Here is a 25,139-nt window from a genome sequence, read left to right as displayed (position 1 = left end):
AGGAGTCAGGGACAGCATACTTTTAAGTTCCATACTTTATTGGAGAGGCTGTGTGGTGTAGTGGATAGAGTGCAGCCAAGAAATTAGGAAGACACGTTCAATCCTGCTTCTAGCATACTGGCTTCACAACCTTTCAGTCCTCTAGTCTAGAAAAGGTGTTGGCTAATCTGGAAATTCCCTATATCAGCAAAATCACAGGCCTAGTCTCCTTCATTAGCATTTAAAGGATTATATTCTTCAGCCTTTGAAAATTAGAAAAAAGTTGCTAAAATTTATTTATTGTATAAGAATCTAAAGTTAAGGACAAGCTCATATGGTGAAATGAGAATATACTGAGGGGGTCGGAGAATGAGTTGTTGGATGGTTCCTATGGAAATGTATTTTGCATGACTAAGTTTTGATGCTGTATTTTTGCTTGTCTTCTCAATGGGTAAGGGCAAGTAGAAAGGGAGAGATTTTGGAAATCGAAATTTAAAAAAATAAGTTAGAAATTTCTTAAAAAGGTAATTGGGAAATATTTAATAAAATGAATAAAAAATAATAAAAAAGAATGACTTGTTAGGGGCACAAGATTACATACCATCTTAGCAGTGGAAATCTATAGTTATCAAACAGGACACTGTAATAAATGTCAAATTCTAGTGTCTGATATCTGATACTATTAGCACCCTTTCTACTTAACAGTGTTTGGTCATGATAACGTTTTAGTTGTCAAAGAAGAACTCCATGATCAGTTATATCTGTCTTTCTCAATCTAGACTAGAACTAAAACATGATATGAGTTACCTGATTTCCTCCCATCCGATGACAAGGTCCCAGTTCCACAAAGCCGCCATTTGCATGCCCCATGCTATCAATGCAATGTGTAGTTTCAACACCTCTGATCTGAAAAAGAAAGATGCTATATTAGTATTTAGCTTTCTTTACTCTCATACCATGAGTTCAAAGCCTTTATGTTTAAAAGCTACTGTTGTAAATTCAATTAACATACAGAAGGTTAGAGATGACTATTCCAAGAAAGTAGTTCCTAGGTGAACAAAATGGCAGCTCTCAAAATTTGAGACTTGTGGCATTGATATTGTGGCTTTAATATTAAGTTTTCAAATGGCCTACAGTTTGCAATATTAAAGGCTAGAATGTATACATAAGATTTAGAGCTAGATGAAATTTTAGAGGCCAACACTCCCTCATTTTATAGGTAAGAGACTTTACCACTTGTCTAAGTTCTCCCTTGGTAACAGATTGAAGAGTTAAGATTTGAACTCAGGTCTCTTGACTGCAAATTCAGCACTGTGTAAGTGCTGCATGTTACTGGTCCAAAAAAAAGGAAGGAAGGGAACCAGCATTTATTAAATGCTAGGTTAGGTACCAGACACTGTGCTAAACACATAACAAATATCTCATGTAATCCCCACAGCAACCCTGGGGAGGCAGATGCTATCATTATCCTTAATTTACATATGAGGAAATTCTTGTTTGCATGTTATCTTACCGTTTAGATTCTAAGGAACTGGCTTTTGCCTCCTTGTGTAACCCTAGTACTAGTGTAGTACCTGATACATAGTAGGCACTTAATGTTTACTAATTGACTATGGATGAACTTAGGTCTTACTGAGTCGAGGCCCAGAGTTTTTTATCTATTGCATGAAGGGGATAGAGGAGAAGGCATTTATCATTGAAAATTTCAGGACCCTCAGAACAACAGCTGTATTATCATACACAATGACTTGGTTAATCAAGTCTTATGAGTTTGCTATAACTGAAATTGTTATACAGTTGTTTTAGTTGTGTCCAACTCTTTGTGACTCTATTTAGAGCTTTCTTGGCAAAGATACTGGAGTGGTTTTCCACTTCCTTCTCCAGCTTACTTTACAATGAGGAAACTGAGGCAAACAGGGTTAAGTGACTTGCTCAGGTCACATAGCCAGTAAATGTCGGAGGTCAGATCTGAACTCAGGAAAATGAGTCTTTCCTGACTTCAGGCCCGCTGCACTACCTAGCTGCCTCATAATTGAAAGAGGGTTCACTAAAAAGAAGTGTGTTTTCTTAAGGCCTTTTGTTTATATCATAGTCATTTCTTTATAACTTCCTCTCTATCTCTCAGAAACAGACCTTCCCTTAAAACAAAGAAAAACAGGTGAGAAAAAAAACCTGACATTAAAAAACCCCAATTAACATACAACATTCAATCCCTAGAAGTCCCCTTACATCTCTGCCAAGAATAGGGCATTCTGTTTTCCAAGACCATTTGTGGTTTTTCAGTTCAAGATATAGGCATTCTTTTAGGGATCTTTGAATTCATATTTCTGTAGTTACGATGCACATTATTCTTTTGGCATTTTGCTTGGCATTAGCTCATGTCCAGTAGTGGCTTTGCTGAATTGAAGAGTGTGACTCCAAACTGGTCACTCAGTATGGTTGGACCAATTCACTGTATTAGTTTTCCTGTCTTTGCAGTATTGATTTATTATTTTTTGTCATCCTTCCCACTTTGAAGGTTATGAAGTAAAGGGAAGGAAGTTTTTAAATTTGCATTTCTCTTATAATTCTTGAGTTGTATTGTGTTTTCACAAGGTCTTATACAATTTGCAATTCTGGGAGGAAACTTCCTATTTTATGACCACTTAGCTAAGAGCTCTTGGTCTTTTGTTACAAGTAAGTATATCTTAGACATCAGATTTTTTTTTTTAAAGGCTAATTTTTCCCTATCTTGACTAGGCTAGAAGTACAAGGGCTACTAAGTGGCCTGATCCCACTAATGATCAGTTTGACCTGCTCCATCACCAACCTGGGCTGCTTTATCCCACCTTAGGCAAACCCATCTCTCCTTTTTTCTTACTCCCTTCTAGGGCTTACCATATTAATGCTGGAATTAGTACAGACATACAAATTATCTAGCCTACACAAGCTCAGAACTCTTGAGTTCGAGAGATCCACCAGCTTCAGCCTCTCAAGTAGTAGGGATATCACCATACTTTTATCAATGATATTTGATACAGACTATTTCCCCACTAGACAGTTTCTCTTCATATTTTATCTGCATTGATTTTATTTGTACAAAAGCTTTTACTCTTCATATAATACCACGATCTTCCACGATCACCTCTGACTGTGTTTGGTTTTCTGCTTGATTCATAGTTGTGAAAGGCAACTCCTATTTTCCTTGAAGTGTGTGTGTGTGTGTGTGTGTGTGTGTGTGTGTGTGTGTATGCATACATGTGTGATGAGATCTCATATTCAGGTTATAATCCATGATTATTCAATATATACCATAAGATGCCGGTCTAATTTCTGCTTCTAATTTTTAGGGGGTCTTATTAAATAGGGAGTCTTTACCTAAGTAAGTTCATGGGTTTGCGAAACAGTGGGCTACTATTTCTAACTGTTTCTGGTTCATGTTTATTTATTTAACCAGTTTTACTTTTCTATTTTTTTTTTAAAGAAAAACCCAGTACCTAATAGTTTGGCTGATTACTACTTAATCATATAATTTGGGGTCTGGTAATTGCTATGCCCCTCTTTATTCCTACTTTTTCACTGCTTCCTTCAGATTTGAGACCTTTTGTTCTGCAAAATGAATTATTATTTTGTAATATATCATTTTATATAAAATATATTTGTATATAATATAATACATAATAATTATTATATAATTCCATACAACAGTCCTTTGGTAGTTTGACTGGCATGATACCAAGTGTCAATTAATTCAGGCAGTACTGAATAGGGTTAACTTTGCAAGTCACGCTCCTTAGAGACTCATTAGCATGTCTTTGATTCATGTAGCTGCTATCAGGAGGTACATTTGGTTATGGAGTGCGTGGGCTGGGTAACTGGACTTTTTTTTAGGTGGGGAGTTAGGGATAGGGACTGTACCTGTGATTTCATTATTATATAGAACTCCTGGGTAGACTTCCTGAACCAATATAGGTCAGAACCTGCTCTGTAAATTAGTCTTAAAGTGCTTGCCTGGCTAACTGACGTGCTTGGGGTCACACCAACATAACATATCTGAAGTGAGACTTAAACCCAGGTGTTCCTACCTTTTGGCCTGGCTCTCTTACCCATTATGCTTCTTGCTTCAGTTTGCAAATTATGTACACGTACTATTACTGAAAGTTCAACATGCCATGTATGTTAAGGAATTTAGGAAAGGCTTTTCTATTGAAGATTCCTGAGTAATCAAAGAGAACCCCAGAGAAGTCAGAAACTCAAGGTTATCCACATCTGTGCTAGAAAAGGCAATGCCATCCATCTCTGACCTACAAATGAGCTGAGAGGAAGAAAGGCATTCCTTATATAGAAAGGAGCTTGCTTGACAGTTCCAGAAGGGAAAAGAGATTTTGCAATAGGGAAACATTAAGAGTCGGCTTGATGTCAGCCAATGGTAAGGATTGCTGAAGGACTATGAGTAATAAGTGAGATGGCACCTGACATTTAAACTATCTGGCCATTAGAGCCCAAATTTATATGTTAGCTTTGAATCAAAGGTGAAAAATTCTGGATTTACTGGAAGGTCCAACCAGACTAAGCAACTGTGAATGTGACTCAAAAATAATAAGAGAAAAAACAAGTTAAGGTAGGGTTTCATGGGGTTATTAAATCAGGGATGAGGAAACTGAAGGCAAGAGAGGTTAAGTAGTTTGTCCAATATCACACAGGTATTAAGTGGTCTGGGTACAGAGACCCAGAGTAGGGGGAAAAAAAGACAATTATCTGCAAGGTTAATGTAGGAAGAAATGAATCCTAGTGTAAAATCTTTGGGGCCCACATAGGGAAGTGCCTTTCTCCTCTTGGAGGATTTGGGAGGAAGGACAAGACCTAAAGAGAATCAGGTTGGCTTCATAGTAGAAAGTGGAGTGTGCCTGGAGCTAAAGGGAATGACCTGGGTGAATGTATGCAGAATAGGAAGCAGGCTCAAGCACAGAATGATTCAGCTGCCAACCGTGCAATCAGTGCCAACTTAAGTCTTCCTCAGACTACAAGTTAAGAGTTTGTTAAGCATTCATCCTAGATAACAGAGCTTAAGAAAAGATAAGGGAGTTGGCACTGGGTTCCCTCTAAGTGATGTCAGTCACTCTAACAGCTTGGCTAGACTTGAATTAAATAAGAACCATAAAACTTTACTTTGCAAACTCATCTTTTTCCATGGTTTTCTATGACAGTTCTTCTCTCTCTTTCCCTCCTTCCTTCCTTTCTCTCTCTCTCTCCCCTTTAATTTTTCCCTTAGCTTCTAAGTAATATTAAATAAAAAATATGACATTCATAAAGAGTGGTTTTAAGGTTTGTGAAGTGCTTTCTGTAAACAGTGTCCCAAAAATCTTGGTGCAGTTTGAAGCTAAGATGTTTGGGACATCCTGTATTGTCTCACTTGATCTTCACAATGAGGCAGGAGCTGTTTTCCCCATTTTAGAAATGAGGAACCTGAGGCTGATGAGGGGTTTCATACTCAAGATTACATAATGAGTTGTCTGAGGCAGGATTTCAGCATGCTAGTCACTACGGTCTCCAAGTAAGAGTTATTTTTTTAATAGAAACTCCAAACTTGTCTTGGTAGAACTAAGGGAAAAGGTAATTTTTCTGCACCTGGACCAGGCAACAGGCTTCCTTGGGCCAGCTTTATGGCCTAGAAAGTAGAAATGTAAGGAGAGTCAGGCCACCTGTGGACTCTGGCCCTTTCCCACTTAGGGAAGTGCCTTTCAGCCATAATTTCCCCCTTTCCAACTCAAAATAAAAAGACGAAGTGAAAAGATCCATATAGTTTCTCCTTTCCATTCACCTAACACACTAAGGAAACCAGGCTCCAGAATGGTGTCTTGGGGGCGTCTACTGCTCCAATGATTCTCTCTACCTTTTTCTTCCTCCATAAAGTCCCAAGGCTGAGTACATTCTCAACCCCTCTTGGTTTCTTGTTACCACCACTTTCCCTTCGTTCAGTGGTTCCTCAACATCCAGTTGTGGGTGAGGGAGAGGACTGGAGCTTTTTCTTTTCTACCCCTTCTCGGAAAATGGTGTGCAATCCTTATTTCAGGCTCCTTGGATATACCAGAGAAACCAAAGGGGATGGACAAAAGTAAAGGGAAAATGCTCTAGATTATCTAAATCGAAATCTGTGGAATACTAAATATACTTTCAGGCACCACTATTTGGTTGGTGTGGCCTAAGCTACTTTGAGATTTTAAACTTAAAATCTTTATTATGATTGATAGCTTACTGGGGATGTGGGCCAGGAGGAAGGACAAATACTCAGAACTGAAGGTGAGGTGAAAATAGAAGATATCAACAAAAATTAGATTAATAAGAAAAATACTATTCTGTGCCTAATACAAACAGGGAGGAAAGGAGGCTTTACTATTTCTTAACTCCTCCTTTCTTGACTCACTGAAACCACTGGCAAGCTGATTTTCTGGCAAGCACACAAATCCCATCAAGTGCTAGATGCTAGATATCCACCCATGCGCTTGGTAGCCGTGGCACCTTGGGTTTGCTAGGGCTGCTAAAGGGGCTTAGTCTTTGAGCAGTGGGGACAGTACTAGCTCTGGTGTCAAAGGACCAGGTTTTGAGTCCTGGTTATATTACTCATTATCTGTGTGGCCCCGGGTACTTACTTCACATTCTGGGACATGAGTTTCCTCATTTCTAAAATGAGAGTGCTGGTTTTGAAGGTCTACCAATTCCAAGTCTAAATTTATGATCCTATGTGCCTGCTGGAATCTGTTTCCTAACCTAGCTACAGGTCTGGGATCTTCAGGCTAGGAGCAGAGATCCCTTCCATCCCGCTTTGGTCACTCATCTAGTCTCAGATTCCTTCCTGTCCATCAGGTTGGTCAGAGATTCACTGAAGTCCTATCCTTGCCCAAGGAACAACTGATACCTTTTACTGAATGTGAGATGACTAAAATCATTCACTCCTCCGTTTTGTGGTCTCAACTTTTGTCTCTTCCCAGGAAAGTGGTTTTCTTTTCTTTTCGATCTAATTTTTATTTCTGGCTTTTGTTTTCATAAAACCTCCATTTCCAAGTACATACCCTTCCCCTAACCTTCCCAACTAAAAGTCATCCCTTAGAACAAAGATTAAACAAGGATGAGAAAAAAAGCAAGGCTGACAATACATACAATATTCCATACTTATGGTCCTTTGAAAGGATGGAGATATATTTTCTTGAAGACAATGATTTTCAAAAATTTCCCTATCAATATATGTCCAAAAAAGAAAAATACTTTGACTATGTATGTATACACTTGTATACATATATGTGTATCTATATGTATCTCCCTCTCTCTCTATATATATATATCTGTTAGGGACCAAAAAATTGCTAACTCCTTTCACCAGTAATGGCAGGGTCTGTTACTCCCTGCCCCCACCTCCATCACTATACTTAATCTGTTGTATGTCATTTAGTGTCTACTTTCACAGCACCTCTCCTCTATGCCTCTTTGTCTCCTATAATACTGCTATCACCCTGTGCAGGCCCTCATTACTTCGTACATGGATTATTAGAACAGCTTTCTAGTTGGCTTCCCTACCTCAAGTCTTTTCCCAGCACAATTCATCCTCTAGGTATCAAAATGATCTTCAAAGAAATCAAAGCTATCAATAATCACATAAAAATGCTCTAAATCAGTACTGATTACAGAAATGCAAGTCAAAACAACTCTGAGATACTATGACATATCTATCAGATTGGCTAACATGACAGAAAAGGAAAATGACAGATGCTGGAGGAGATGTAGAAAAATGTAAATACTAATGCACTGTTAGTGGAGTTGTGAACTGATCCAGCCATTCTGGAGAGCAAGCTGATACTAGGCCTATAAAACTGTGAATACCTTTTGACCTAGCCCAAAGAGATCAAAGAAGGGGGAAAAGTACCGATTTGCACAAAACTTTTTATGGCAGCCAATACCCCATGCTAAATCTATTCAACTTTCCCAGCTGCCCTCATCCGGCAAAGTATGCCAATCTATCACTTTCTGGTCAGTTTTCTGAGTCCTCTCACCCACTCCAGAAACCCAGCTTAATCAACTCTAGCACTGCCAGTGTTCCTCCTAAAATATACCTGAACAGATTACAACAGTCCAGGTAGGAGCTGAACAAGACAAGTTAGCATAACCTATTACATCGGGGTATAATGCATCTAGCCTTTTTTTTTTTTAAAGAGCGATCCTAAAAGATAGAATTACTCTTATTCATAACAATTTATCTCTCCTTTTCTCCTCAGCAGTTCCACTCAGTGCTCAGAGGGAGACTTTGGATGGCCCCGTTGGTCAGCTGTAATTGATTAGCAGGAAAGAGGAAGGAGGCAGGTCTTAACCAAACCTTTTTCTCCTTTCTCTATCTACCCTTGACCATGCATCCCTAACACCCACAGGAGTCCATGTGCCAATGAGTACACATAAACATACTGTGACCACCAAGTACGAGTTCATGCCTACCTCTCCCCATTCAATGTTCTTGGGTGGTAAGGGATAATGTGAGATGATATCATAAGCGATTTCTTCCATGAACCACTTGAAACTTTTGCAGTTGTGATCTTCCCGAAATTTTTTCAGTTCAGATATATCCCCGTAGGGCAGAGCTTTTGATTCAGGGCGACTGGCATAGAAATAGTCTTTGTAACCATCCCACCAAACCTCCACAACTCTAATGTAATTCTGTTGAAAAGAAAAACATTTCACAAGACAACATGTTAAATTTTTACTTAGCGTAAAAATTATTTTAAAAATATTTTTAATATTTCAGGCATCTTCAAATTGCTATGCTTCTTCCTTCTGATCTCATCTGAGTCCCTGTCCTGGGATGCTGGACTTCTCTGATTAGTGGTGGAGAAGGAAAATGTAGGAGGCAGGGTAGTCAGCAAGGCTCAGAAGGAGAGTACTGAATGAAGTACTGGGCATGGCTGGGTTTCCGTGAAAAAGAGGGACAGGAAAGGCAGTCACCAATTATGGCAGGGATCAAGGGGCTCTGGGGAAAGTCATTTAACCTCAATGGGCATCTGATTTCTTATCTGTAAGATAGTTTTTGAGTAGATGATCTTTAAGGCCATTTCTGTGGGCAGCTAGATGTTGTAGTGATTCATCTTCATGAGTTCAAATCTAGCCTCAGCCAATTATTAGTGTGTGACCCTGGGCAAGTCACTTAGCCCTGTTTACTCAGGTAAATTTGTAATCTGTAAAATAAGCTGAAGAAGGAAATGGCAAACCACTTCAGTATCTTTACTAAGAAAATGCCTAATGGGGTCACAGAGTTGGACATGACTGAAAAATGACTGAACAAAAGGCCACTTTCAGCTCTAAAAATCTATGATTCCATTATAAAAAAAATAATTTATTTATAAAAAATAAACACAAGGCTAAGGTTGGAAATAAAAATCTGACCCATTAACTTATTATTGTTGCTGATTTTCTGAGTATTCATATATAGATGTCTTTATATATCTCTTTTTGAGTTGATAAAGTCTAGTATTTGGGGTGGATAAATAACGCTAAAAATAATTCAGAATTCCTAACAACCTCTAACTCTATTTTTAACTTTTCAAGTGATAGGTCACTTTTAGTTCAACCATGTTTCACAATTTGACTAGCTGTAACAGGTACCATTAATATGCTATCCATACCATGATGTGTTTTTTTAATTTTTAAAAATTTTCTGCTTAACAAACACCAAATTAAGTGAGCATTTCCATACATAGAAATGTATAGAAAAAGATTGTACAAAAAGTTGTGAATCTATTATGTGCAGCTTGCTTTTAAAATATACATATTTTAAATATACACACACATATATGTGTATTTGTGTATATATCTCCATACAGACATATTGGTGGGTCTTACTTTCAGAGTTGTGCTGCTTTGCCTGTGATTCTTTCTGGCCTTCTCCTGCACATTAAAAAGATGCTTTGATGACCCTTTTCTTTTTTTGTTATCCTAGTCCTAGCCCTCCTCTGCTTCTCTTCTCCCCATACAAAACAACAAACCTCTGTAATAAACAAACATAATTAATACAAACAAAATCCCCTCCTGGCTGGGTCCAAAGGTCTATGTCTCCATCTGCACCTTGATTCTGTCCCTCTCTATTAGGAGTGGCTGGCATACTTCATCATCTTTCCTCAATTTTAAAGATTTCACTTCTGAAAAAATTCACCCTTTTTTATGATTTTAATGATAGGACTCACCTTTAGAGTTGGAGAAGATCCTAAATAAATTGGTGGTGGGTTTCCTTGCCAACCCGAAAGACGATATATATGCCCAACTCGAGAACAAGGGATGAACAACAGTTTTCCACCACACTGCCATATCTACCAAGGAAAGAGAAATGTGCATGTGTTCTGCTTTTGTTTTAAATAAGGTAAAACTCCCAAAGCACCTAAAATCTCATCTTAAATTATCTTTCTGACAACAGACATAGATAGTAAAATATTCACACAGTTAAATGTTAAGACACTGCAATTTCCACAACCTATACAATATCAATAATAATAAAAGTTAAGGTTTATAGAGCACTTGAAGGTTTGTAAAGAGCTTTAGATAAATTATTCTCATGTGATTATACAACACAGAAGCCTGCTGGGAGCAAAGTAATCGGTTTGCCACCAAAAAGACCCTTTCAACATGTGTAACCCTAGCAACCTTTCTTCAAAACAGTTTTCTAAACAATCCTAAGAAAAGAAGGTCTAGACAAATGGGAAGCTGGCCTAAGGCTGCTGAGCAGCAGGCAGAGGTGAAAGAGGAGGGGGCAGGGAGGGCTACAAATAGGTGCAAAGAGACCCTCTAGTCCTGCTACAGACTGCATAAGCACTTGTGCCTGGTCAGGTAGTGATGGTTACAGCACCAGCTCTGACTCCAGAAGAGCTAAGTTGAAATCCTGCTTCAGATTCCTTACTTGCTGTAAGTACTAGTCAACTATCTGAGCCTCAGTTTCCTCATCTGTGAAATGGAGATAACAACAGCACCTGCCTCATGGGGTCTTCATGAGAAGCAAAGGAAGTATCTGTAAAGTGCTCTGCAATACTTAAAGCACTGTACATATATGTGTGTGTGTGTGTGCATGCACACACACACACACACGTATATATGCTAGCTATTACTACTGGCCAAGGGGGAGATGGGAATCAGATGCAGGTGACAACCAGCATATTTTTCATCAAACTGACCAATCCGTTATAAGGGGCAGAGAGAGTATGTAGGGAGGGCACAGACGGTATGGCCAGTCAGCACCAAAGAGTGGCACTTGCCCCTTGGGAACAGTTTCAGAGGAGTTGTGGAGTGCTGTGATAGGTGTGGTCATCTCTTTCACTGCCAGGGAGCTCACAGGCCTTGACCGCTGCCTAGGATGATCTAAGGAATCCTCCTCCTCTCTGGGTTTTCTTGACACTGCTTTCTTTCTCATTACTCCAGTTACCTGTATCTCCATCTCCTTTTTTTTTTTAAATTTTATTTTTAACATCACATTTTATTTTCTTAGAGTAATGAATACAAAATTTGACCATAAATTGATTTTCCGGAATGTAATTCTTAGGAGATAATAATATCTGACATTTCTACAACACTTTGAATTCTGCAAAACACGTTTTCCTATGTTATACCTCATTTGAGTCAGTAGGACAGGGATTACAGAGGTATTAATGTCCTTATGCTACACAGGAAGAAACTAAACAGAGTTTCGGCCTTTTTGGGCTGAACAAAAACCCTGTCCTGGCCCACCATCAATACATTAATCCTCATATTCCTGGTCTTCTTCCCTTCCCTCTGTACATTCTCTGGGTTTCTGGGTACATACTTGTGCTTATGTCTATGTGCTGTTGGATCCCCTGTTCTTATGGTTTTTTCAAAAAAATTTATTTATCTTGGCTTGTTGATCCTGTGGCAAATCTCCTTTGAAAGTTTATATTCCACGCACTGCTTCCTATGGGTGGGTATACACAAGAATTGGGTGCTCTTCTCCTTTACTGATCTTATCAGCTCCTGTGGATTTAATTAGCAGCAAGGTGGCACAGTGGATAGAGCTCCAGACCTGGAGTCAGGAAGCCCGGAGTCCAAACACTAGCTGTGTGACCCTGGTCAAGTTATTTGTCTGCTTCAGTTTCCTCATCTGTAAAATGGGTATAATAATGCTTATCTCCCAGGGTTGTTGTGAGGATCAAATGAAACATCTGTAAAGTGCTTTGCAAACCTTGAAGTGCTATATAAATGCCATTTTGTTTTTGTTTACTAAATATAATTTTGTTTATAAATTTATATTATAATTTGTTTAAAAATAAGTGTTTTTGTTACTTAAACATCATCTCTGTGTGAATCTGCATACCTCGTCCTCATCTCTTTCCTGAGCTCCAGACCCCTAACTCCAACATACACCTGGATGTCCCACAGATATCTCAACAGGCCTGAAACAGATCTCACTTTTCCAACTAAACCTCGCCCTCCTTTTAACTCCCCTTCGTCAGGGGCATCACTCTTCCAGTTACCCAGGTTTGTAACCTAGGAGTCATCCTAAACTCTTCGTTCTAGCTCTGCCTTCCTCCTCCAATCATGTGCCAAATTTTACTGATTCTGCTTCCTTAACATCTTACATTTCTATCCTCTTTCTCTCTACCATAATAAAACAAGAGATATTTTGTCATTTATAAGCAGAATGATTGAAATAGCCTCCTAATCAATCTCCCTGCATGTAGTCTCTTCATTCTCAGCACAGTAGCCAGAGATATCCCCTAAAGCGCAGGTCTAATCATGTCACTCCCTTGCCTCAATATGTCAGTGACTCCCCACTGTCCTTAGGATTACTGCATATTTCTCTTGTCTATCATTTGCTATCATTTTACTATCTCACTTTGATTTTTTTTTTTTTTTGTATTTCTGTCTCTAGGGCCTTGTACAGTACCTGGCACATAAAAGGGGCTAGCTGATTGATTAATTCACCTGGGGGAGGGGCAGTGAGGACAAGACATTAACTGGGGCAGAGATGTGTCCCAGGGAACTTCCTCTAAGCCACTCCCCCTCCTAAAGGAATGTCTGCATCTGACTCAAGAATTTGACAGAAACTTTGAAACACACAACCCCCTCCCCCCCCCCAATCCTTTAGTCTTAAAAAGCAATTTGGAACTTAATGGTTAGGGTGGTAGGAAGTGAGTCAACATGCTGGGCACTGCTATTTGTTAAAGCGCTTTGTAAACCCTGGAATGTTCTATAAGTGCTAGCTATTATTAATTAATTAATTATAGAAAAAGTTTCTCCAAAACCGGTACACATTCATTCTTCAGCCTTAATTGTTCCCTTGTCAGGGTCAGTAAATAAGTGTTTATTAAACTCCTCAGTGTCTTAGCTCCTCATGAGATAAGGCATTTAAAAACAGGTAGGTGGTTTTTTTTTTAAGCTTAAATTGTACCTTAGAGGAATTTTGGATTCTCAAATATTCAAATGAACTCGTGAACTCATTGTTGTCGTTAATCACTCCAACAAGGTCTATCACAACCTGTGTCTGTCCATCCTGTGACTAGTCCTGCCTCTCCCACAGGGGCACCAACTAGTGCACTTGGAGCTTTTTCTTGACATTGCAAAGAAACCGAGGGAAGCACATGGACTCTCCATTACTTCTTCTTGGCTCCTGTCACATAACCCAGGCCATCTTCTTTTCTCATACATAAAAAATTAATAAATATTCTTTTTGATATTTAAAGATAAACATTAAAAAATAAAAATTCTGTCTTCACGTGCTTGTGTAGAGGGTCCCCTTGTCTCCAAGGCACTCTCTCCTCTCCTCTAACTCTTGAAATCCCTAGCTTCCTTCCAGATCCTACCTGATCCCTACAGTTATTAAACCCCTTTCCTTAAAGTCACTTGGTATTATTTTGCTTATCTGAGGACATGCTACGTCTCCTCAGTAGAATATAAGCTTCCTTAAGAGATTATTTCTTTTTGTTGTAGCAGGGGTGATCAAACGAATTCCTGACTGATTTGGTGAGTCCCTCATCCATGCCTTATGGTACATCATCCTGTGAACTGGGAGACCCACTAAATGAATTAGGCTGCTCAGAGGACTCTCTGACTTATTTGGTGGGTGTTTGGGTCCATGTTATGAGATTAGAGTAGAGGTTCTTAATAAATTTTTTGTGTCATGGACCTTTTCTGGTCTAGTTTAACCAATGGACTCCTCAGAATGTTTTTTTTTAATTGCATAAAATAAAATACATGGGATTACAAAAGAAAATACTTATATAGAGATATATTTATCAAAACATATTTTTAAAAAGTTCGCAAACCCAATTAAGAACCCTTGGATTAGAGGGAGTCAGGGGTTCTCTTAATCAATGGTTATATTTGTTGAACATTAACACATTTAATAAAATTTATAAATGTTTGCTGAAATGAAAAATAAAAAAGCCAGGCTTTTACCAAAGGATCTCTCCCAACTTTGAAAAGTCATACAGGTCTGGACCACTTTAAATAAACTGCACCTGTTAAAATTAAATGTTTTACCTTGTAAGAAATCTCAAAGTTTTCACCACCCCAGATCTGAAGACCCGGATCATAGAGACCCAATTCAAAGAAGAAATCCCGTTCAATGGCAAACAATCCACCAGCCATGGCTGGGGAGCTAAGAAAACAAGACAATAAAATAACCATTACATACAAGTCAAAAAAACAAAACAAAACAGAAGTCAACAGAAAACCATCCCCTCTTGTGCGCAATCTAGTAATCAAATAATTGGAAGAAGATCAAACTGATGACCAAACAATATGAAATTATTAAGCCTTCATAAAATAATCAATTTAGGTTCACTCCCTCAGTGAATTTCCTGACTTTTTTTTTCCCTTTTACAAACTACTTAGACTGAGCCTTGGCTCAGTCATTTAGAAGGATCCTCATCCCTGCCTAGCTTTCTGCTGCCAATCCAGGGAGATCCTACAGGCTGAAAATGAAGTTTTGGCTTCAGTTGAATACGAAGCATTCACGGCTCCTACTGCTAAGCAGCTGGGTGGTGGTGCTGTCGGCTCTGCCAACTGCTATTACGCTGATTCCTATGACTTATTCTGGGAAGAAGGAAACCACTACCCACTAGCAGCAGCCTGCCATTTTTTAATTTAATAGTTTAGGGACTTGACAAATGAGGGGAGGGTGTAAATCTCTGTAGGATGGCAGCGGAATAACTACAGTTTGTGCATCTGCAGTGGTTGGTGGTAACCTGATGCCTCAATTGGCACACAAAACCTCATTAGGAATGGAACAGTAATTCTATTAAGAAAGGAAAATCTTATAAGGCACAAGCTGTTCTCGTCTTTGGCTTGTCCTCAGAGTACGTTACCAAAATATCTAGCCATAGTCCAGTGACATATGCTGTTCTGTTTCTTAAAATTATTCTCATAACTGTGCCTTTTGGAGTTGCAAAAATATCTCAGCAGATATTTAATCTGGAGAATCATGGGATGGTGTTATTTTAAACAACTAAACAGATGATTTTAAGGGAATAACTTGTTATGACAACTTGGTAAATAATTTAAAAAATTTTATTAGCCCAGTAAGTAGACAAATAGATGATTTCTGGACTGTTTTATAACTGTTCTAATTTGCTATTCCCAGATTGAAGTTTTATAATTTCCTTTTGCTTGCCATTTCAGTTAAGGAAAAGTATAAAAAGTATGAGGACACCATGAAACCCTAAATCACATAAAAGATTTAAACAACATTGTAAGCATCTTCCATAAAATCATGACCACTCCCCTCCACAACACTGAACAACAGTATATATAAAAAGGATAATTGAAATAATCATCAAACCAGAGTTTCCCAGAGATTTGACAAGAAACAATTTAAACACAGAGGAAAAAAGCCCACTCCTGAAATATCTGGAGAAAATATTTCATTTTATGTCATATTTGGGAGATTAACATTCATCAGTGGAGAAACCAAAAGAAATGAGATGTGATAAATTGTTTTATTTGGAAAATGGGTTGGGGGGGAGGTAGGGGTAGGGAAAGTTGATTTTTGAAAGAGCTTTCTTTCCAGCTGAACACATTACTAAGAACACTTCTACTGATCAAACTTGACCTGCTATAAAATGTGTAGGGTAGAAATGGCACATAAAACTTAAAGCAATATTATGTTGGGTTTTTTAAACCATTTGCCCTTCAATGTTCACAGGAGTTACATCCAGGCATTAAAGGAGATATGGGAATTTTGAATTTTAAGCAGCTTATAAAGAGTGTCCCAAAAGTCCTAAGCTACTAAAGCTTAAAACTACCACCAAGACTTTTGGGACACCCTGTATTTCATGTTATACATATGATATCCTTATTATGCTCAAAAGAATTAAAATTTGACTACAACTCTCATAGGAGAGGTGGAGAAGGAATGATTTCATTCAATGGTGCTTGGAAACAAAGCTCTCATATCATTCTTTTTTTCCCCCTGGGAAAAAGCAAATTTTCAGTGAGCACATTTTGAGTAAAGATTTCAATTTAAGTGCAACAAGGGAGAATCAGCAAAGGTAATTTTTGCAGTTTTATTGGTAGGGAGGGTAATTACTAGTGGTGTTAGTAAAAAGGAATGAAGCATTTAAAAAAATATATCTGCTATAGCACAGAGGTTGTTAGTAGCAGAATCCTAGTTTCACACAAGTATTCAGAAGGTTAATGTCTGTTAGTGAGGAACTTAAGTTACTTAGTGATTACCGATAGGGCTCAGTTTTTGTCTTTCTCATTGTCTTCTCCCGTTGGGTCAGAGGTACTCTCTTCCAGAGCAAACTCCAATCCCACGCTCCTCGAGCGTACCCATCTTCATCACCACCCCCTTGGGGTATAATGTTAAAATTGTTGGCATCTATGACATCTATAATCGGCACAGTACATATGGTTCTGTAGTGATGGTTGCAGGAAGGATGAAATGGAGAAGTATGGACCCATATATTTTACACGAGTTCATGAGGAGGGAAAAAAACAAACAAACCACTTAGAGAAATATTTGACTTCAGAAGAAAAAAAAGCAATGTTCTTTACCGATAAGGCTCAGTTTTATGTTTTCTTTTGGCCTTTTCCTTGTGGCTTAGTGGAATACGTTTCCATAGCAAACTCCAGTCCCAGGCCCCTCTGGCAAAACCATCTTCATCCCCACCTTGCTGTGGTTCAATGGAATAATCATTCCCATCTATGTAATCTATTAGAGGCACAGTACATGTAGTTCTGAAACATTTACAGAAAATGAGAAAAATCATTTTAAACTCACGAACTGAAAACTACCTAATCTAACAAGTCCCATGATGCTGTCAAATTTGTAAGTCTGTCATAATCTTCTAAATCTAATGACAAATAATAGATTAAGGAACTGTCCCACTGAAGGAAAAAAATGGATTCCCCTTTTCTTCTAAACTAGGAAGGAATAAAGAGGTCAGGGGTGGGATGCATGGACAAAGAGTGGAGTCCTTTAGTTTGTTAATAATGCTTTCTCCTTTAGTTGTTCCATAGGCACCGAAGCTTGTGGATAAACCACTACTAGCCTGTCTCTTCCTTTCCCTGAAAATAAATATATGAGAGAATGAATGAAACAGACAGGACTCGGCCCTAGTTGTTCTGTTCTTGTTGATTTTATTTCTTCAGGGCAGTTAGTGGAGAGATGGACATTAGCATTTTCTCTGAAAAGAGCACAAATTGTCAGCAAAGGTACAGAACTATAACAAACCAACGCCCCGCCCCCCCACCCCCCTGCCATTGCCCCAATCCACCCAATCCCCACCAGGGGCAAGGAAAGAAATACCCCAGGCCAAACAAAAACAAGGAATGGTTTCTATGTTTAAGGCAGAGCATCCTGCCTACTTGCTGCCCTGAAGAGAAAATCAAAAAGAAATAAAATTTAGCATTATATAAAGATGAATATAATCCTTGTTTCAGTCTTCTTATCCTAAAGAGTTTTTTTCATTTATTTACTGAAATAGAGATAAGCATCTTCCCTAATCATGTAGGTACGTGGCATTTATTATGCATTACTATGTTCCAGGAAATGTGCTAAGTGCTTTACAAATATCATGTTATCTTTAAAAGTGCAGAATCCAAGTGGGAAAAGAACCTGGGGAGTTCTTAACCTGGGTCCATGAACTTTTAGAAAATTCTATTTTAAGAACGTCCTTTAAACACAATAGGTCTCCTTTGTAATTTTATGTATGTTACTTTATGCATTTAAAACATTATTTTGAGAAGAGATTCAGAGGTTTCACTAGACAGTTCAATAAAAAGAAAATTGAAGAACGCTTGCTCTACAGTGATGGCCTGGCAGACAAACATGGGGAAATGTTTCTCTTTGAGTTTGTGTTCTACATAAAGTAGATAAAGTGCCTGGTCTGGAGTCTGGAAGACTGAGTTAAAATCTAGCATCAGACACTGACTAGCTGTGTGACCCTGAGCAAATCACTTAACCTGTTTGCCTCAGTTTCCTCATCTGTAAAATGGGGAAAATAATAGCACCTACTTTCCAGAGCTGTTTCGAGGATCAAATAACTTTAAAGTGCTTAGCACAGCGCCTAGCATATAGCAAGCTTTATTATTCTTGTTATAATTGCCCACAAGGAGAGCTAAAGGCACTGTAGGATTAAAGGAGCTCTCCCAGAATTCTCTTATATATCACTTACGTATTGCCCTCAAGAGAGACCTTAGATTCACAGATTAAGATCCCAGACTTAAAGCAGAAAGGGAATTTACAGTTTATCTAGTCAAAGCCTCTCATTTTACAGATGTGCAAAGTGAGGCATAGCAAAGAGAATTTATTAACTCAAGATTACTTCTACTCAGGTAGAAAGCCAGAATTTGAATTCAGGTCCTACGATTCCAAATCCATAACTTCTTCCACTACACCACATTAGAAAGTAAATTACTTCTACTCTCTCTACTTCACATTTTTAAATGTCTGCAGAAATGGTATCAAAGCACATTTGTGCCATACTAGACACAAGGACTATTTGTGGCTAATTAACATGGCCATGTACATAGTATTTACTTAAAAAAAGTCATATTCCTGTTTTAACCCTATTATTTTGACTTTCCATGGGGTCTTTCAAGGACCTCTGAGGCAGTTTACATATTAACTAAACTCCAATTTCCTTGCAAACTATAAAGAGAAATAGGCAGGGCTTCCCTGCATTTTGTAAAATGGAAGATGAAGAGAGGAGGTGAAAGGAGCTGTCTGGTGAACTCAATACAACAAATCAGTCTCAAATTCTTGATGTGTTTTTTTCCACTCCTAATTCACTTCCTTCCTCACCAAATTATGCCTCCCCTCACAAGCTTAAAGCCACATAAACATTCCTTGTAACTCTTTAGATTTCTTTATGAATGTTCAATTCCTGATAGCATCTTAAAAGTTTGGATTTTCTGTACCAGATTCACTCTAAAATAGAATGAAGAACTAAGTTGGCATGGCCAGGGTTAAAGAAAAAACAAATATTTCCAGGGCTAAATTGTGTTGTAAGGCACAAGCTGAGAGGGGTTAATATTTCTTATAAGTTTTTCCACTATTTTCCAAGTGTATCTACATATAGTTCCTTGTTTCTTTCTTTCTTACATAATCTTTCATCTCTCTTCTATCATAGCTTAGCATAGTGCCTGGCACACAGAAGACATTTAATAAATGTTGATTGATTGATTCTTATTCCTCAAGTAAATTAAAGTGCATTTTGTGTTTCTTTTCTATCCCCAAGAGAGGTCTAGCAATGGGCTGGCTACTGATTATGCCAATGAACTTTTTTAAGAATGTAAGTTTCTGCTCTAAATTAAGGTGAGGAAAAAGAAGGTAAAGTATAAAACATTTAATATCATTTAATGAATTTCCCTCATATCTTGTACCAATGAACACATGAAGTGAGAAATCAATAACAGACTCACAATGAAACTGATGCCCAGATACAGGGCACAGTAGAAAGAGCCTTGGTTTTGTTACTATCCCATCCTTGACTCTATCTGTGTGACCTTGGGAAAGTCACAAACTCTCTGGGCTTCAGTTAACTCACTCCTAAAAGGAGAAGGTTGGTTCAGATGGTTTCTGAGATCCCTTCCTGCTTTAGATTATGGGGTTTTGTGCTAATTCCATGACTTTTCCCTTTTCTAAGTTCACTATAATTTTTTTAAACCTTTAATAGAAACCTGAAAAAAAATCAACAGGGAAAAGCAAAGTCCTGGAAAAAAGGAAGGTAATTAATTTGTTCAAGCTAAGCCACTTCCAAACATTAAGAGATGCCACCATGATGGCATGTTTGGATTTAGCATGTCTAATTTTCCTGGATTTCCAAAGAACTGCAGTTGTTGCTTAGGACCACTGACGCCCTTAAGAACAAGCTGCTGCTTTCTAATAACCACCTGGAAAGTCTTGGAATTTGGTAATGGCATTAAATTCTAGAAGGTTCAGAAGAAGAGGTGGAGCAATTATTATAATTCTAGGTTAACAAAATCTCTTGAGGAAATTAAAGACCGAACCAGGAAAGAATTTCAAGACATTATGATTACTAGTCACTATTTCACATTAAAAAAGTAGTATAACCTGATAGAGTGTTAGACCTGGAGTTGGGGAGATCTGAGTTCAAATGTGGCCTCAGACACTTACTATCTGTGTGACTCTGTACAAGTCATTTAACCTCAGTCTGCCGCAGTTTCCTCAACTGTAAAATGAGGATAATAATAGCACCCAACTCCCAGGATTGTTGCGAGGACCAAATGAGATAATATTTGTAAAGTGATCAGCACAGTACCTAGTATACAGTAAGTGCTTAATAACTGCTTGTATACTTCCTTCCTTTCTCTGTCATTCTATTCTTTCTCCCTCCCTTCCTTCTCTCCTTCCTACAGCAAAAGTGATATCTGAAAAGAGGACAGAACAGTGGGCTTAAAAACTTATGAAAGGCAGGCATGGCAAAGAAAATAGAGAGCAAAACGTGAAAACAGGAAGGTTTGGGTTCACAGCCTGCCTCTGAAACACTGGGTGACCCCATGTAAGTCATTTAACCTCAGGTGTCTCAGGTTCTTGTTTGCAGAATAATTTCTGATCTGCACTGGTGGGATTTTCTCACTGGGAGTTCTTGTGTTTCCCACTATATTCTCCTTCCCCCACTTAGTGAGGACTGGAGTATTGTACCAAGGAAAAGTGCAGGCTTGGACTCTAGACAAAAAACCTCACTACAAAGCATGGTCATTTTAAGTCCTCCTGATGCTCATTCCAGTTCAAATGGGGATATTTAAAATTATTCTTGGGTAAATGTATTTATAAAGGAAGGAAGGGGTCTCTTCATTTGCCTAACTACGAGTTCATTTTCTATTGGGGGGAAATCTCTAAACTTACCTCAGAAATATCAGATATTATTTCAGTCTGGGATGATCTCCCCTAAAAAATACCAGTTGGATAAAATAGCAGCACTTAGGACAAACTGACATAATGAACTGAGCCCTAAGAGGCTGATTACTTTCAAATAAGAGGAAAAATAATCAAACAAACAAAAAGAGAAGGAAAGTGTTTGTTACCTGTCCTTAGATATAGGAGCTATAAGTGGTGCATACCAGTTTACTGCCACCTCACAGTGCGCATCAAGGTATATCAGAACCTTTGAAAAGAGGCAGGGTGACAGAACACAAATTACTTCTGTATATATATACTGGATCACATATCATTTAAAGACAGAGACAGCATTACTTTAAATTGGGATACATGTGAGATCTGTTTAACCAGCATTCCCTCATTTGAATACAGAACCACTACAAGATCATTTAAACTACAACACTCTACTTGGACAAGCACAGTGCATAGTTTTCATGAAATGCTTTAACATTTCTAACTTCAAAAGATCTCTGATTTCTTCCCTGATCTATGTGAGTGGATTTTCAGTGGAGATGAAGCTATACATGAAAATCTCCTACCTGTCCGAGTTTAGCCTTGTGGGCTCCAATACTTCGAGCCTGAATCAAACCTTCTCGCCTCTCATTTCGAAATACCTTCACCAAGCCATTCCACTGCTTAATGTATTCATCTAGTCTCTCTTTTAAGTGTACTGGGAAAAAATGGGAAAAAATACACAAATATTATTGGTTAGGTTTGTTTGCATTCCAACATCATTTCCCCTGGAAATGTGGATAGGCTATAGGAAACTCAGTTGAATGGTGGAACTTAAGCTACATAGTTTTGATGGAGATTGTTTATGCTGTAAGAAAACCCAAGTTATTGCCCAATGTATTGATTTAAAAGGAAAATAAGAAAAACTGATGTGCATGTATTTGGTTACACCTCAGCTTAGTATGCATTATGTAGGATTAGTTTGTTTAACAAGAGTGAAAAATAAGTATAAGGCTAATAAACATTTAAAAAAATAATTATTGTGGTTAAATAACAATTTATTATTTTTATTACTATTAATAATATAAACAATTTATATAACAATATATAATTAATAAATATAATTTATTATTATTTATTACTTAAATTATTATACTTAAAAAACTAAGCATTTAAGTAATTATTTCTTATATATCTTTATATAAAAATATATTTATAAATATAACATATAAATATATAATGTTATAAATAGTAATAATTCTATATAACAATATGTAATTAATAAATATAAATTATTTATTACATAAATTATTATACTTAAATAATTAAGCATAATTAAATAATTTATAAATATAAACAAATATATTATAAATAATACCTATACAGTATATAATCAATAAATATAAATTATTATACTTTAATTAAGTATATATTTACATATTATATATACACATATAATATATAATAATGTATTATTATATAACATATAATATGCATTATAATCATTATACTTAATTTTGTCCAGTTTAGACTTTCAGTTAGAATTAAATTCTATAAGCTCTGGGGAAGAATATATATATATATATATAGTTTGCTCTGGACATAAAACATTAGCTCAAGATTTTTCAGGATGAATATTATCTGCAATATCCATTCATTTAGATATGACTATTATACAGGCCATTTATCTGTTACTTCCTGGACTTTCTCCAATATTTCTTGTTATTAGGGGAATTTAATCCATTCACATTTATAGTATAACTGTTAAGTTTGTGCTTTTTCCCACTAAACTCTTTAATATTTCTTTCCTCTTCTCTCCTCTGTTCATATTAATCTCATCTTGGCTGGATTACTTTTTTCAAAAGGATAGTACTATAGTTGTCTGTAACATGAGATTAGAAAAAAGGGTCCTTGGCCAAGAAAGAGAAAGCAAAAGTGAAGGTGTATCACTTCCTTTGTACTGCACGTGTTGGAACATCTACAGCCTTCATTTGGTAGAGGAATTTTAGCATGCTGCAACAAGTTTGATCACATTATGCCAATGTTTCCATCACGACTCCCTTCTGAATGAAAACAGGTTTTGTTTATATCCCTAAACACACATATGATTGGCTGACTGTAGGCAGAAGTGGTTTCTGGAAGCTTTCATAATAGCTGGCTTGTAGACACACAAAAATGAGGCCCAGTTTTGAAATAGTCTAGAAATTGGTCCATAAATATACTAACACACACACACAAAAACACCACCATAGCTACTTTTCGAGAAGAGCTGGTTGTTGAAATGAGCAAATCAATCTGGGCATACATAACAGTCACTTGGCTGATCTTCAGAAAGTCTACTAGACAGAAGCCCATACATAGGTATTCACACTAATAAAGTTAAAGATTTCCACTAATACAAGGGTTAGTTATCATAATCATTTAATAAGCATAAATTTAAAAATTCTAACATTTATTTCCTCTCTCCCAAGGAAATCTGGGATATTTTCTTATCTAGGAAGGGTTTGATTTTTTTTTTTAAATCAGTGACTTTTTTATTAACAAAATGACTTTCAAACCCAGCACAAGAAATAATTTATTGTTTTACGTTCTTCCCCAGATCTCTTAGTTGATTTGATAAATAATCAATGTACAGTTAATCTTTATTGTCAAGAACAAAGCTTAGGGGAGGGGTCTGTCCTTCAAAGGTTAGGCTAAACCTCTAAGGTTAGGCTAACCGTGGCCCAGGATGCAACATGAGCTGTGTAGTCTAAGCCACAATTCAATTTAAAAAAAACCCCAAAACAAGCAAACAATAACAACTAAAACTCCCACTGATTTGAGGCCTACTGTGTGTGTAGTAGTTCAGTATCAGCTCGAAGGATGTGTCCAATGGAAAGCTGTTTAACATTTTAATTAATGACTTGGATAAAGGCATAAAATGGGGGGGGCTAAGTTAATATACTGGATGACAAAGTTAGGATCCCAAATGATCTTAACACATCAGGCCAAATCTAACAAGATGAAATTTAATAGAATTATGTTTTACACTTGGGTTAAAACAACAAACAACCGCCAGACTTTACAAGTGCAAGATGAGTTGACGTGATTAGACAGCCATTGGTCTGGAAAAAGATCTAGAGTTTCTAGTGAACTACAATCATAGTACAAATCAAGATGGTGGACAAGACGGCCCTAAACACTACAAGAATAAGGAGGTGATGATCCCATTTTGCTTTGCTGTGATTAGACTACATGAAGGCTCTAGGGGGTACATTTTTAGAGGGACTCTAATAACCTGGAGAGCATTTAGAGGAAGGCAGCCTGGATGGTGAAGGAACTCAATTTCTGCCATGGGATCTAGAAGACTGATTGAAAGAACTGGGGATGTTTAACCTGGATAAAGTTAGACTTAGGAAATATAATATGGTCGTCTTCAAGAATCTGAAGGGTTGTTTTATGGAAGAAGGATTAGACTTATTCTTTTTTGGTCCCAGATAGAAGATACAGGTGAGAGTTGTAAAGAGACAAATTTAGGTTTAAAGTAAGGGAAATGAATGGAAGGGGCTGTTTTGGGGGAGATAGGTTTTATTTTACTGGAGCTCTTCAGGCAAAAGCCTGGGGATTACTTGGGATCCCCAAATTTAGAGCTGATAGGGACTTCAGGGTCATTCAGACCAAGTCTATTGATTTGACAGATAAGGAAAAGGGAACTCCAGAGAAGTAAAATGTTTTGGTCATAGAGACAGGCAGAGAGCAAGGACATTTTCTAACTTTAAATTCAGGGCTCTAATGCTTATGTAAAATATGGTGTAAAAATGATTCTTCTTCTGTTATGGGTTGGACTAGAGGGCTATTAGGGAAG

General features: G+C 37.5%; 1 protein-coding gene across 2 annotated transcripts in view; it reads right to left on the bottom strand.

Annotated features, from left to right (window-relative positions):
• The window catches only part of GALNT7 (polypeptide N-acetylgalactosaminyltransferase 7), a 197,346-nt gene that overhangs the window by 6,870 nt on the left and 165,337 nt on the right, over positions 1–25,139 (bottom strand). The window contains exons 4-10 of one of the 2 annotated variants that reach the window (XM_072622927.1): positions 21,883–22,013; positions 21,490–21,569; positions 16,993–17,175; positions 14,476–14,593; positions 10,179–10,301; positions 8,440–8,658; positions 787–885 (exon numbers count right to left, since the gene is read on the bottom strand). In XM_072622927.1, the coding sequence (XP_072479028.1) occupies positions 787–885; positions 8,440–8,658; positions 10,179–10,301; positions 14,476–14,593; positions 16,993–17,175; positions 21,490–21,569; positions 21,883–22,013 (953 nt within the window). Of the gene's footprint in view, positions 1–786; positions 886–8,439; positions 8,659–10,178; positions 10,302–14,475; positions 14,594–16,668; positions 16,852–16,992; positions 17,176–21,489; positions 21,570–21,882; positions 22,014–25,139 lie in introns of both variants that reach the window. The other variant, XM_072622926.1, reaches the window with a different exon arrangement.

Source organism: Notamacropus eugenii, chromosome 7 (genome assembly GCF_028372415.1).
Source record: "Notamacropus eugenii isolate mMacEug1 chromosome 7, mMacEug1.pri_v2, whole genome shotgun sequence".
NCBI lineage: Eukaryota > Metazoa > Chordata > Mammalia > Diprotodontia > Macropodidae > Notamacropus > Notamacropus eugenii.
The sequence above is the reverse complement of the archived record's forward strand: the minus strand, read 5'-3'. Positions and strand labels throughout refer to the sequence as shown.